General features: G+C 56.3%; 1 protein-coding gene across 1 annotated transcript in view; it reads right to left on the bottom strand.

Annotated features, from left to right (window-relative positions):
- Positions 1-2,449: 2,449 nt before the first annotated feature.
- The window catches only part of LOC119967905 (NACHT, LRR and PYD domains-containing protein 12-like), a 29,262-nt gene continuing 18,692 nt past the window's right edge, over positions 2,450-13,019 (bottom strand). The window contains exons 4-9 of the mRNA XM_038801002.1: positions 12,824-12,910; positions 9,878-10,048; positions 6,070-6,240; positions 5,350-5,520; positions 4,512-4,679; positions 2,450-2,581 (exon numbers count right to left, since the gene is read on the bottom strand). Of these exons, the coding sequence (XP_038656930.1) occupies positions 2,473-2,581; positions 4,512-4,679; positions 5,350-5,520; positions 6,070-6,240; positions 9,878-10,048; positions 12,824-12,910 (877 nt within the window). The 3' untranslated portion in view covers positions 2,450-2,472. The remainder of the gene's footprint in view (positions 2,582-4,511; positions 4,680-5,349; positions 5,521-6,069; positions 6,241-9,877; positions 10,049-12,823; positions 12,911-13,019) is intronic.

Raw genomic sequence — 13,019 nt, 5'->3', positions numbered from 1 at the left:
ACTCTGTATCTAACCCCGTGCTGTACCTGTCCTGGGAGTGATTGATGGGGACAGTGTAGAGGGAGCTTTACTCTGTATCTAACCCTGTGCTGTACCTGTCCTGGGAGTGTTTGATGCGGACAGAGTAGAGGGAGCTTTACTCTGTATCTAACCCCGTGCTGTACCTGTCCTGGGAGTGCTTGATCAAGACAATGCAGTCTGTCCGTAGAATTGATACAGTGCAGAAGGAGGCCATTCGGCCCATCAAGTGTGTACTGACCCTGCGAGCCTTCGACCGAGGGCTACTTCCCTGTCCTATCCCCATAGCCCCATGCATTGATCACGGCCAATCCACCTAACCTGCGTGTCTTTGGACTGTGGGAGGAAACCGGAGCACCCGGAGGAAACCCACGCACACACGGGGAGAACTCATTGCTGCAATTTCCCAGCGTTGGGTGGCAACGTCCCGGTAAATCTTCCCCAATGAGATGACCAGAACTGCACGCAGTTGAGCTGGGGCCTACCCAACGGTCTGGTCCAATTCCAGCCTGTCTTCTCCGCTCCTATAACCTGCACCTCAGCTAATAAACCCACCCGCCTACTCCAGGGATTTGTGGACAATCTCTCGGAGTCCCTCACTTGCCTGCAGCCCCTCCCCTTTACTGGGGAACCCTTGACCTTGTCTGACTTCACCAAACGCGTCTCCCGGCTCAATTCCATTTGCCACTTTTCTGACCAGTCCATTGACGCGTTCCTGTGGCCGCAGTAACCGCCCTCGTTGTCAACCGGGGCAAGCGAGTCCTGTGTCGCTCACAAATTTATTCATCAACTTTTAAATTCAATTTGTCAATGTGCGTCTTGTAGATGGGACACACGGCTGCCGCTGTGCGTCGGTGGGGGAGGGAGTGAATGTTTGTGGAAGGGGAGCAATCAAGCGGGGCTGCTTTGTCCTGGATGGTGTGGAGCTTCTTGAGTGTTGGAGCTGCTCTCATCCAGGCAAGTGGAGAGTTTCCATCACACTCCTGACTTGTGCCTTGGAGATGGTGGACAGGCTTTGAGGGGGGTCAGGAGGTGAGTTACTCTCCGCAGGATTCCCAGCCTCTGACCTGCCCTGGTAGCCACAGTATTAATATGGCTGGGTCCAGTTCAGTTTCTGATCAATGGTAACCCCCAGGATGTGGGGGATTCAGCGATGGTAACGCCATTGAATGTCAAGGGGCGATGGTTAGATCCTCTCTTGTAGGAGATGGTCATTGCCTGGGGCTTGTGTGGCGTGAATGTAACTTGCCCCTTGTCAGCCCCAAGCCTGGATATTGTCCAGGTCTCGCTGCATTTGGACATGGACGGCTTCATTATCTGAGGAATCGGGAATGCGGCTGAACATTGTGCAGCCATCCGCAAACATCCCCACTTCTGAATGAAATGAATGAATGAAAATCGCTTATCATCACAAGTAGGCTTCAAATGAAGTTACTGTGATGTCGGCACATTCCGGCGCCTGTTCGGGGAGGCTGGTACGGGAATTGAACCGTGCTGCTGGCCTGCCTTGGTCTGCTTTCAAAGCCAGCGATTTAGCCCAGTGTGCTAAACAGCCCCTGACCTGACGATGGGAGGAAGGTCATTGATGAAGGAGCGGATGATGGTTGGGCCTGGGTTGTGGGGATAGGGTGGAGGTGTGGGGCTTGGGCAGGGTGCTCTTTCCAAGAGCCGGTGCAGACTCGATGGGCCGAATGGCCTCCTTCTGCACTGTAAATTCTATAAAATTCCAGAGCTTCGGCCCCAAGCAGCTGAACAGGGCACACGGACAAAAATGATTTCAGAAAGCAAAAGGCACGTTGGCCGTTATTGCGAGGGAATTGGAGTACAAGAGTCGGGCCCGACTGGTAGTTGAGGGTTGGGGCCTAGTTGGGCGTCCGCACCCGGGGCCTGACTGGTCATTGAGGCCTGGGGCTGGCAGACAATGTAAATGTCCCAATCCCAGAGGACGACAGGGTAGCGTAGTGGTTAGCACTGTTGCTTCACGGTTGCAGGGTCCCGGGTTCTATTCCCGGCTTGGGGTCACTGTCTGTGCGGAGTCTGCACGTTCTCCCCGTGTCTGCGTGGGTTTCCTCCGGGTGCTCCGGTTTCCTCCCGAAAGACGTGCTGTTGGGTGAATTGGACATTCTGAATTCCCCCTCTGTGACCCGAACAGGCGCCGGAATGTGGCAACTAGGGGCTTTTCACAGTAACCTCATTGCAGTGCTAATGTAAGCCGACGTGTGACACTAATAAAGATTATTCTAAATTAGAGGGGATCAAAGGCGGCCCTCCCCTTCGAGAGCTGGGGCCTAGTTTGCTATTTGACATGTGGGACCTGACTGGTAGTTGAGGCTTGGGGGCCTAGTTAAGGGTCCAGGATCCAGGTGTGGGATCGGGCTGACGTCCGAGTTGGTCGAGCGGTCGGCCGTCGCACAGAAAGACGGCGCACAGCTCGAGGGAGTGAAACCATTTTATTCAGGCCCGAGGTGAGTGGTGCTGAACGTCCACCCTGGGTCCAGTGCCCGACTCGTTCATCAGGTCCAATCGATTCTTCCCGTCACTCGTGAAGCGGTTCCCCTTCAGTCTTTTGATCCAACGCGTAAATGGGGCAGAAATGTAACTCAATTAACAACGTCCGCACAGAAACATGAACACATTAGCAGGCAACGCAAAGTTATCCGCGTACATCTGACAATAATGAACCCAATATTCAAACCCTTGACCCAAAATCATTAAAACTCACTGTCCAGATGCTTAACTCGGGCTCTTTTGTTTGATGTGGGATCGCGCTGTGCCCAAATTTGATGCATGGCATCTGCTCCGTGCCTGTGCTTCAGCTCCACGTGAGCCTCCCCCCTCCTCTTCTCTACCTCGCTCCCGTCCACATCTCTTTCCGTTTCATGCCCGCTTTTTAATCAACCCCCCCCCCCCCATACCCCTCCCCCCCCCCTCACCCCTCCCCCTACCCCGCCGCCCGCTTTACCGCCGACACGATTCAACACGACCGGTCCGTCTGAGCGAGTTCCACATTGCCCCCCACTCTCCGGGTAAAGATGTTTCTCCTGTTACCAGTTACCGGCCGTGTACCACAGGGATCAATGCTGGCTCCTCTGCTGTTTGTGATTTTTATCAATGACTTGGAGGAGGGGGGCTTGTGGTAGTATGACTAGGGGTATCACGGTACCTTAGAAGTGAGCTGCTATTGGCGAAGAGGACTCGCTGCCCATTGGCCCGGGTAAGTCATGTGCCTCTCAGCCGATTGGCTGAGAGGTAGGTAGCTCCGCCTACAAGGCGGGGTATAAGAACCCGTGCTTCCCGGCAGTCGGCCATTCTTCTGTACGTCTGCTGCCGGGCACACATCTTGGGCATTAAAGCCTATCGTTTGGATCTCATCTTCGTCTCGTATCCAATTGATGGTGCATCAGGGCTGAAGGGTGGCTCAGTAAATTTGCTGATGACACCACGATTGGTGGAGTAGTGGATGAGGTGGAGGGCTGTTGTCGGCTGCAAAGAGACGTTGATAGGATGCATTGCTGGGCCGAAAGGTGGCAGATGGCGTTTAACCCTGATAAGTGCGAGGTGATTCATTTTGGTCGGACAAATTTGAATGCGGATGACAGGGTCAACGGCAGGGTTCTGAGGAATGTGGAGGAACAGAGAGATCTTGGGGTTCATGTCCACAGATCTCTGAAGGTTGCCACTCAAGTGGATAAAGCTGTGTTAGCGTTTATTAACAGGGGGCTTGAGTTTAAGAGCCGTGGGGTTATGCTGCAACTGTACAGGACCCTGGTGAGACCACATTTGGAGTATTGTGTGCAGTTCTGGTCACCTCATTATAGGAAGGATGTGGAAGCATTGGAAAGGGTGCAAAGGAGATTTACCAGGATGCTGCCTGGATTGGAGAGTAGGTCTTATGAGGAAAGGTTGAGGGAGCTAGAGCTTTTCTCATTGGAGCAGAGGAGGATGAGAGGTGACGTAATAGAGGTTTATAAGATGATGAGGGGGATAGATAGAGTGGACATTCAGAGACTATTTCCTCGGGTGGATGTAGCTGTTACAAGGGGGCATAACTATAAGGTTCAGGGTGGGAGATATAGGAGGGATGTCCGAGGTAGGTTCTTTACTCAGAGAGTGGTTAGGGTGTGGAATGGACTGCCTGCTGTGATAGTGGAGTCGGACACTTTAGGAACTTTCAAGCGGTTATTGGATAGGCACATGGAGCCCACCAGAATGACAGGGGAGTGGGATAGCTTGATCTTGGTTTCGGACAATGCTCGGCACAACATCGAGGGCCGAAGGGCCTGTTCTGTGCTGTACTGTTCGATGTTCTATGTTCCTGAAATCTTCTGTTTGGATTTATTATTAACTGGCGTGTATTAATGCCACCGCCCCCCACCGCCCCCTGCACCCCCCCCCCCCCCCCCCACCACCCCCCACCCGCACCCCCGTCACCATCCCCATCCACCATCCTGCGGTTCGCTGCTGCAAATTTTTGGGATGGTTGCCGCCCTCACCTGATCTCCTCCAGGTCAGGGCAGGCCTCGATGAGGCCCTGGATGCTGGTCACCGACCGGTCGGAGAAGAAGTTGCCCCGGAGGTCGAGCGAACGCAGCGACCGCTTGCCGCTCAGGCTGGACACGAGGCCCTCTGTGGCAAAATCCGTCAGGCCATTGGAGGCCAACCTAAAGGTGGTCAAGGTCGAGGCCGATCAGGCAAAAAGGCAATGCTTGTAACTGGCACCCAGCGTGTGTGGGACTGAGTCACCACTACCACCGCTCGCCCCTAGTGCCCCCCCCCCCCCTCCCATCCCTGCAATACCACACTGTCTATCACAGCACTAGGCCAGAAATAAAGCCTGGGTATTTCCTGCTTTGTAAGTGTGCGTGGATCTCCTGCGTTACCACAGCGGGTGTGAGAGTTGAAAATAACTCGGCGCTGCAGGCCGCAAATGAAGCCTGGGCCTTTCCTGCTGGATGTGTGGGCCTCAACAGCACACAGCAGGTGCCAGAGCAGGCTAACTCGGCCACTAGGCCAAAAACAAAGCCTGGGCCTTTCCTGCTGGATGGGTGCTGAGCTCTGTTCCACACAGCGGGTGAGATACACTGGGCCGGAAATGAAGCCTGGAACTTTCCTGCTCAATCTGTGGGGCTCAGCAGCACACGGTGAGCGGGAGGTCAGGCACACGAAAGCAGCGAAATCTCAGGCTTTATTTGCGGCCTCGTGCTGAGTTAGCTGATATCTCAGCGCAGATGCAGCAGGAAAAGCCCGCAGGCTTCATTTGCGGCCTAGTGCCGAATTACACCTCCCTGACTCTCCCCACTCAGTCGGCAGGGGGTTAAATTTCAGGCTTACCCGAGTTTCTGTATCCGACAGTCGGATCGCCTCAGAGCAGTGCAGAGGTACTGAACTCCCAGGTCTTCCAGCTTATTGCTGTTCAGGTCAATGGCGAGCAGGGACGTGTTGGCGATGAGAACGGAGGAGAGTTCCGGAGCACAGGCGTCCGAGAGGTTGTTACTGTCCAAACTGTGGATGTCGGAGAGGAAGATGAGTAAAGAGGTGAGGAAAGAGGAGACAGTGATGGACAGTGAGAGAGAGTCAGGGGGGGGGGGGGGGGGTGAGGGAAGAGGAGAGAGACAGAGAGAGAAAGAGGGTGAGGAGGGAGGGGGAGAGAGAGAAGGCGTGGAGAGGGTTCTGAAAACAGGAAGGGGGTGAATGACGGGAGGAGAGAGGGAGGGAGAGAGAGAGAAGGGGTGGGAGAGAGAGAGGGCACGGCGGTAAGAGGGAGAGAGGGGGAGGATTGCGAATTGAGGGACACGAAAGCGAGGGGGAGAGATGGAGGGAAGGAGGGAGAAAGAGGGAGAGTAGGGAAGAATTGAGGAGAGAGGGAGGGGGAAAGTGGGGGAGAGAGATGGAGTGAGTGAAGAAAGAGAGGGGGGAAGAAGACTGGGATTTAGGAAGAAGGGAAAAAGGCACTAGCGAGGTGGAAAACAGATGGAAAATCAGTAAAAAACCTTCCAGGCGGAAGCAGACTGAGTTGGACACACGGGAAGCGATAGAGGCCGATCGACTTACTGTAAGGTTTGGAGTTTGCAGTCAGCTCTTTGCAGGGAGGCGCAAAGGACGATGACTCCAGCATCATCCAGCGCATTCACACCAATGTCCAACTCCAATAGAGAGCCAGACTCTCCGAGAAGGCAGGCCAGGTCCTCTGCACAGGCTCCTGTTAACCCATTCCCATTCACACTGCACAGAGCCAAGAGAGACAAGGTCACAAAGAAACACAGCAACAGGAGGCTGCCCCATTCAGCCCCTACAGCCTCTTACACACCCTCAGTACTGACCCTCTGACAATGCAGCACCCCCTCAGTACTGACCCTCTGACAGTGCGGCACTCCCTCAGTACTGACCCTCTGACAGTGCAGCACTCGCTCAGTGCTGACCCTCTGACAGTGCAGCACTCCCTCAGTACTGACCCTCTGACAGTGCAGCACTCCCTCAGTACTGACCCTCTGACAGTGCGGCACTCCCTCAGTACTGACCCTCTGACAGTGTGGCATTCCCTCAGTACTGACCCACTGACAGTGCGGCACTCCCTCATTACTGACCCTCTGACAGTGCAGCACTCCCTCAGTACTGACCCTCTGACAGTGTGGCATTCCCTCAGTACTGACCCACTGACAGTGCGGCACTCCCTCAGTACTGACCCTCTGACAGTGCAGCACTCCCTCAGTACTGACCCTCTGACAGTGCGGCACTCCCTCAGTACTGACACTCTGACAGTGCAGCACTCCCTCAGTACTGACCCTCTGACAGTGCGGCACTCCCTCAGTATTGACCCTCTGACAGTGCAGCACTCCCTCAGTACTGACCCTCTGACAGTGCAGCACTCCCTCAGTACTGACCCTCTGACAGTGCGGCACTCCCTCAGTACTGACCCTCTGACAGTGCAGCACTCCCTCAGTACTGACCCTCTGACAGTGCGGCACCCCCTCAGTACTGACCCTCTGACAGTGCAGCACTCCCTCAGTACTGACCCTCTGACAGTGCAGTACTCCCTCAGTACTGACCGTCTGACAGTACAGCACTCCCTCAGTACTGACCCTCTGACAGGGCGGCACTCCCTCAGTACTGACCCTCTGACAGTGCGGCACTCCCTCAGTACTGACCCTCTGACAGTGCGGCACTCCCTCAGTACTGACCCTCTGACAGGGCGGCACTCCCTCAGTACTGACCCTCTGACAGTGCAGCACTCCCTCAGTACTGACCCTCTGACAGTGCGGCACTCCCTCAGTACTGACCCTCTGTCGGTGCGGCACTCCCTCAGTACTGATCCTCTGACAGTACAGCACTCCCTCAGTACTGACCCTCTGACAGTGCAGCACTCCCTCAGTACTGACCCTCTGACAGTGCGGCACTCCCTCAGTACTGACCCTCTGACAGTGCAGCACACCCTCAGTACTGACACTCTGACAGTGCGGCACTCCCTCAGTACTGATCCTCTGACAGTACAGCACTCCCTCAGTACTGACCCTCTGACAGTGCAGCACTCCCTCAGTACTGACCCTCTGACAGTGCGGCACCCCCTCAGTACTGACCCTCTGACAGTACGGCACTCCCTCAGTACTGACCCTCTGACAGTGCAGCATTCCCTCAGTACTGACCCTCTGACAGTGCAGCACTCCCTCAGTACTGACCCTTTGACAGTGCTGCACTCCCTCAGTACTGACCCTCTGACAGTGCAGCACTCCCTCAGTACTGACCCTCTGACAGTGCAGCACTCCCTCAGTACTGACGCTCTGACAGTGGGACACTCCCTCAGTACTGACCCTCTGACAGTGCAGCACTCCCTCAGTACTGACCCTCTGACAGGGCGGCACTCCCTCAGTACTGACCCTCTGACAGTGCAGCACTCCCTCAGTACTGACCCTCTGACAGTGCGGCACTCCCTCAGTACTGACCCTTTGACAGTGCAGCACTCCCTCAGTACTGACCCTCTGACAGTGCAGCACTCCCTCAGTACTGACCCTCTGACAGTGCAGCACTCCCTCAGTACTGACCCTCTGACAGTGCGGCACTCCCTCAGTACTGACCCTTTGACAGTGCAGCACTCCCTCAGTACTGACCCTCTGACAGTGGGACACTCCCTCAGTACTGACCCTCTGACAGTGCAGCACTCCCTCAGTACTGACCCTCTGACAGTGCAGCACTCCCTCAGTACTGACCCTCTGACAGTGCTGTACTCCCTCAGTACTGACCCTCTGACAGTGCAGCACTCCCTCAGTACTGACCCTCTGACAGTGCAGCACTCCCTCAGTACTGACCCTCTGACAGTGCAGCACTCCCTCAGTACTGACCCTCTGACAGTGCAGCACTCCCTCAGTACTGACCCTCTGACAGTGCAGCACTCCCTCAGTACTGACCCTCTGACAGTGCAGCACTTCCTCAGTACTGACCCTCTGACAGTGCGGCACTCCCTCAGTACTGACCCTTTGACAATGCGGCACTCCCTCAGTACTGACCCTCTGACAGTGCGGCACTCCCTCAGTACTGACCCTCTGACAGTGCAGCACTCCCTCAGTACTGACCCTCTGACAGTGCAGCACTCCCTCAGTACTGACCCTCTGACAGTGCAGCGCTCCCTCAGTACTGACCCTCTGACAGTGCAGCACTCCCTCAGTACTGATCCTCTGACAGTACAGCACTCCCTCAGTACTGACCCTCTGACAGTGCAGCACTCCCTCAGTACTGACCCTCTGACAGTGCAGCACTCCCTCAGTACTGACCCTCTGACAGGGCGGCACTCCCTCAGTACTGACCCTCTGACAGTGCGGCACTCCCTCAGTACTGACCCTCTGACAGTGCAGCACTCCCTCAGTACTGATCCTCTGACAGTACAGCACTCCCTCAGTACTGACCCTCTGACAGTGCAGCTCTCCCTCAGTACTGACTCTGACATTGCAGCACTCCCTCAGTACTGACCCTCTGACAGTGCAGCACTCCCTCAGTACTGACCCTCTGACAGTGCGGCACTCCCTCAGTACTGACCCTCTGACAGTGCGGCACTCCCTCAGTACTGACCCTCTGACAGTGCAGCACTCCCTCAGTACTGACCCTCTGACAGTGGGACACTCCCTCAGTACTGACCCTCTGACAGCGCAGCACTCCCTCAGTACTGACCCTCTGACAGTGCGGCACTCCCTCAGTACTGACCCTCTGACAGTGCAGCACTCCCTCAGTACTGACCCTCTGACAGTGCTGTACTCCCTCAGTACTGACCCTCTGACAGTGCGGCACTCCCTCAGTACTGACCCTCTGACAGTGCTGTACTCCCTCAGTACTGACCCTCTGACAGTACGGCACTCCCTCAGTACTGACCCTCTGACAGTGCAGCACTCCCTCAGTACTGACCCTCTGACAGGGCGGCACTCCTTCAGTACTGACCCTCTGACAGTGCGGCACTCCCTCAGTATTGGCCCTTTGACAGTGCAGCACTCCCTCAGTACTGACCCTCTGACAGTGCGGCACTCCCTCAGTACTGACCCTCTGACAGTGCGGCACTCCCTCAGTACTGACCCTCTGACAGTGCGGCACTCCCTCAGTACTGACCCTCTGACAGTGCAGCACTCCCTCAGTACTGACCCTTTGACAGTGCAGCACTCCCTCAGTACTGACCCTCTGACAGTGCGGCACTCCCTCAGTACTGACCCTCTGACAGTGCGGCACTCCCTCAGTACTGACGCCCGGGAGTGTCCGTCTGGTTTTATAGTTCAGTACTGTCCACACTCTCTGATGTTAACAATCCTGCTTGAGACTCTCCAGACTCTGTTATTCCCACCTTTAGCCACGCTGCCACCATGCCACACACTTACTCGCCACTTACTCCAAACTCTGTAGCTTGCAGTTCGTAGCCCCCAGCGCCCCACACAGGGTCTTGAGGCCTCTGTCTCCCAGGCTGTTCGCCCTCAGCTGCAGTTTCCGCAATGAGTCATTGCAAGTCAGGGCAGCTGAAAGATCTCCAGCACAGACCTCCGTCAGCCCATTGTTAACCAACCTGCAATTGAAACACAAATTATAATCAGATCCATCAGAGACGACAGCTGGAGATCCATTCAGCCCCTTCTCCAGCCTGTAACACAGGAACAGGAGGCCCCATTCAGCCCCTTCTCCAGCCTGTTACACAGGAACAGGTGGCCCCATTCAGCCCCTTCTCCAGCCTGTTACACAGGAACAGGAGGAGGCCCCATTCAGCCCCTTCTCCAGCCTGTTACACAGGAACAGGTGGCCCCATTCAGCCCCTTCTCCAGCCTGTTACACAGGAACAGGAGGCCCCATTCAGCCCCTTCTCCAGCCTGTTACACAGGTAAAGGAGGCCCCATTCAGCCCCTTCTCCAGCCTGTTACACAGGAAAAGGAGGCCCCATTCAGCCCCTTCTCCAGCCTGTTACACAGGAAAAGGAGGCCCCATTCGGCCCCTTCTCCAGCCTGTTACACAGGAAAAGGAGGCCCCATTCAGCCCCTTCTCCAGCCTGTTATACAGGAACAGGAGGAGGCCCCATTCAGCCCCTTCTCCAGCCTGTTACACAGGAACAGGAGGCCCCATTCAGCACCTTCTCCAGCCTGTTACACAGGAACAGGGGAGGCCCCATTCAGCCCCTTCTCCAGCCTGTTATACAGGAACAGGGGGAGGCCCCATTCAGCCCCTTCGCCAGCCTGTTACACAGGAACAGGAGGAGGCCCCATTCAGCCCCTTCTCCAGCCTGTTACACAGGAACAGGAGGCCCCATTCAGCCCCTTCTCCAGCCTGTTACACAGGAACAGGAGGCCCCATTCAGCCCCTTCTCCAGCCTGTTACACAGGAACAGGAGGCCCCATTCAGCCCCTTCTCCAGCCTGTTACACAGGAACAGGAGGAGGCCCCATTCAGCCCCTTCTCCAGCCTGTTACACAGGAACAGGAGGCCCCATTCAGCCCCTTCTCCAGCCTGTTACACAGGAACAGGAGTCCCCATTCAGCCCCTTCTCCAGCCTGTTACACAGGAACAGGAGGAGGCCCCATTCAGCCCCTTCTCCAGCCTGTTACACAGGGACAGGAGGCCCCATTCAGCCCCTTCTCCAGCCTGTTACACAGGAACAGGAGGGGGCCCCATTCAGCCCCTTCTCCAGCCTGTTACACAGGAACAGGAGGAGGCCCCATTCAGCCCCTTCTCCTGCCTGTTACACAGGAACAGGAGGCCCCATTCAGCCCCTTCTCCAGCCTGTTACACAGGAACAGGAGGCCCCATTCAGCCCCTTCTCCAGCCTGTTACACAGGAACAGGAGCAGGCCCCATTCAGCCCCTTCACCAGCCTGTTACACTGGAACAGGAGGAGGCCCCATTCAGCCCCTTCACCAGCCTGTTACACTGCTTTACAAAATTGTAATTCAGAAAAAACCCCAAGATATCCCAGATTCCGACCACCTTTCCCGACTCCATCCCTGAGCCCGCCCATTCCCACCTCCAGCCCCTACAACTCTCCCCATCTCTGTAACCTCCTCCAGCCCCGACAACCCTCCCTATCTCTGTAACCTCCTCCAGCCCCTACAACTCTCCCCATCTCTGTAACCTCCTCCAGCCCCTACAACCCTCCCTATCTCTGTAACCTCCTCCAGCCCTCCCTATCTCTGTAACCTCCTCTAGCCCCGACGACCTTCCCTATCTCTGTAACCTCCTCCAGCCCCTACAACCCTCCCTATCTCTGTAACCCCCTCCAGCCCCCACAACCCTCTCTATCTCTGTAACCTCCTCCAGCTCCTACAACCCTCCCCATCTCTGTAACCCCCTCCAGCCCCTCGAACCCTCCCTATCTCTGTAACCTCCTCCAGCCCCCACAACCCTCTCTATCTCTGTAACCTCGTCCAGCTCCTACACCCCTCCCTATCTCTGTTACCTCCTCCAGCCCCCTACAACCCTCCCTATCTCTGTAACCTCCTCCAGCCCCTACAACCCTCCCTATCTGTAACCTCCTCCGGCCCCTACAACCCTCCCTATCTCTGTAACCTCCTCCAGCCCCTTAAACCCTCCTTATCTCTGTAACCTCCTCCAGCCCCTACAACCCTCCCTATCTCTGTAACCTTTAAGACCCCCTGAAGACCATCCTCTTAGTCCAGGCTGTTTTTTGACAATGCGACCCCTGAATCAAGGGGCACCTTCCTGCATTAAACCGAGTTATCCTCAAGCTGAATGAACCATTAGTTGGGGCCTCCGTTGGAGTATCGTGTCCGCTCTGGGCGACCACATATTAGGATGGATGTTGAGGCCTCGGTGATTGGTCTCGTTCTCCTCAGAGCGGGCCAGGTTGAGGCGGAGATTGATTGGAGGGGCGTTGGAAATCAGGGAGGGCGGGGTCATTGGGGTGGGGGGGTGGGGGGGGGGAGCCGTTCCCACCGGCGAAAGCAGCAACGTCCTCCTGTGGCGAACCTTACTCCCGCTGCCAGAGTTCTGGATTAGGGGCGCCTGAGGCCGCAGCGGAGGCCGGTTCAACTGCGGCTTTCGCACCGGGAATGGGATCTTCGGGCCTGTTTTCCGGGGTCGCCCAGCCGGACGAGATTTCCCACTCCCGCCGCTGGCCAATGAGATTTCCCGTTGAAGCTGCCCCCCCACCTCCCCCCCAGCACTGTTGGGAATCCCACAGGAAGAGAAAATCCCCCCCCCCCCAAAAAAACGAGAGTTCCAACTCCCGGAGAATCCCGGCCATGAACCTGGAAAGGGAAAAGAAGTTTCGGGATGGAGGGGGTGTGGTTGGGGGGGGGGGGGGGGGGGGGGTGAGGGGCTTGATTGTTTGGAACTTACCCGACCATCTGCAGCTTACACTTGGGTTTCTTCAAAGCCGCCGCCAGGAACGCGACCCCTGGGTCACCCAGTTTGACGTTGTTCAGCCTGAGGGCAACAGAAAGAGGGGGTGACTCTGAGGACGCACAGGTTCTGTCCCATCCAGTTCCCCCCCCCCCCCCCCAAACCCTGCCAGGAAATTAGCCCACCCACACCC

Source organism: Scyliorhinus canicula, chromosome 6 (genome assembly GCF_902713615.1).
Source record: "Scyliorhinus canicula chromosome 6, sScyCan1.1, whole genome shotgun sequence".
In the NCBI taxonomy this organism is placed as follows: Eukaryota; Metazoa; Chordata; class Chondrichthyes; order Carcharhiniformes; family Scyliorhinidae; genus Scyliorhinus; species Scyliorhinus canicula.
This window is presented reverse-complemented; position numbering and strand designations above follow the sequence as displayed.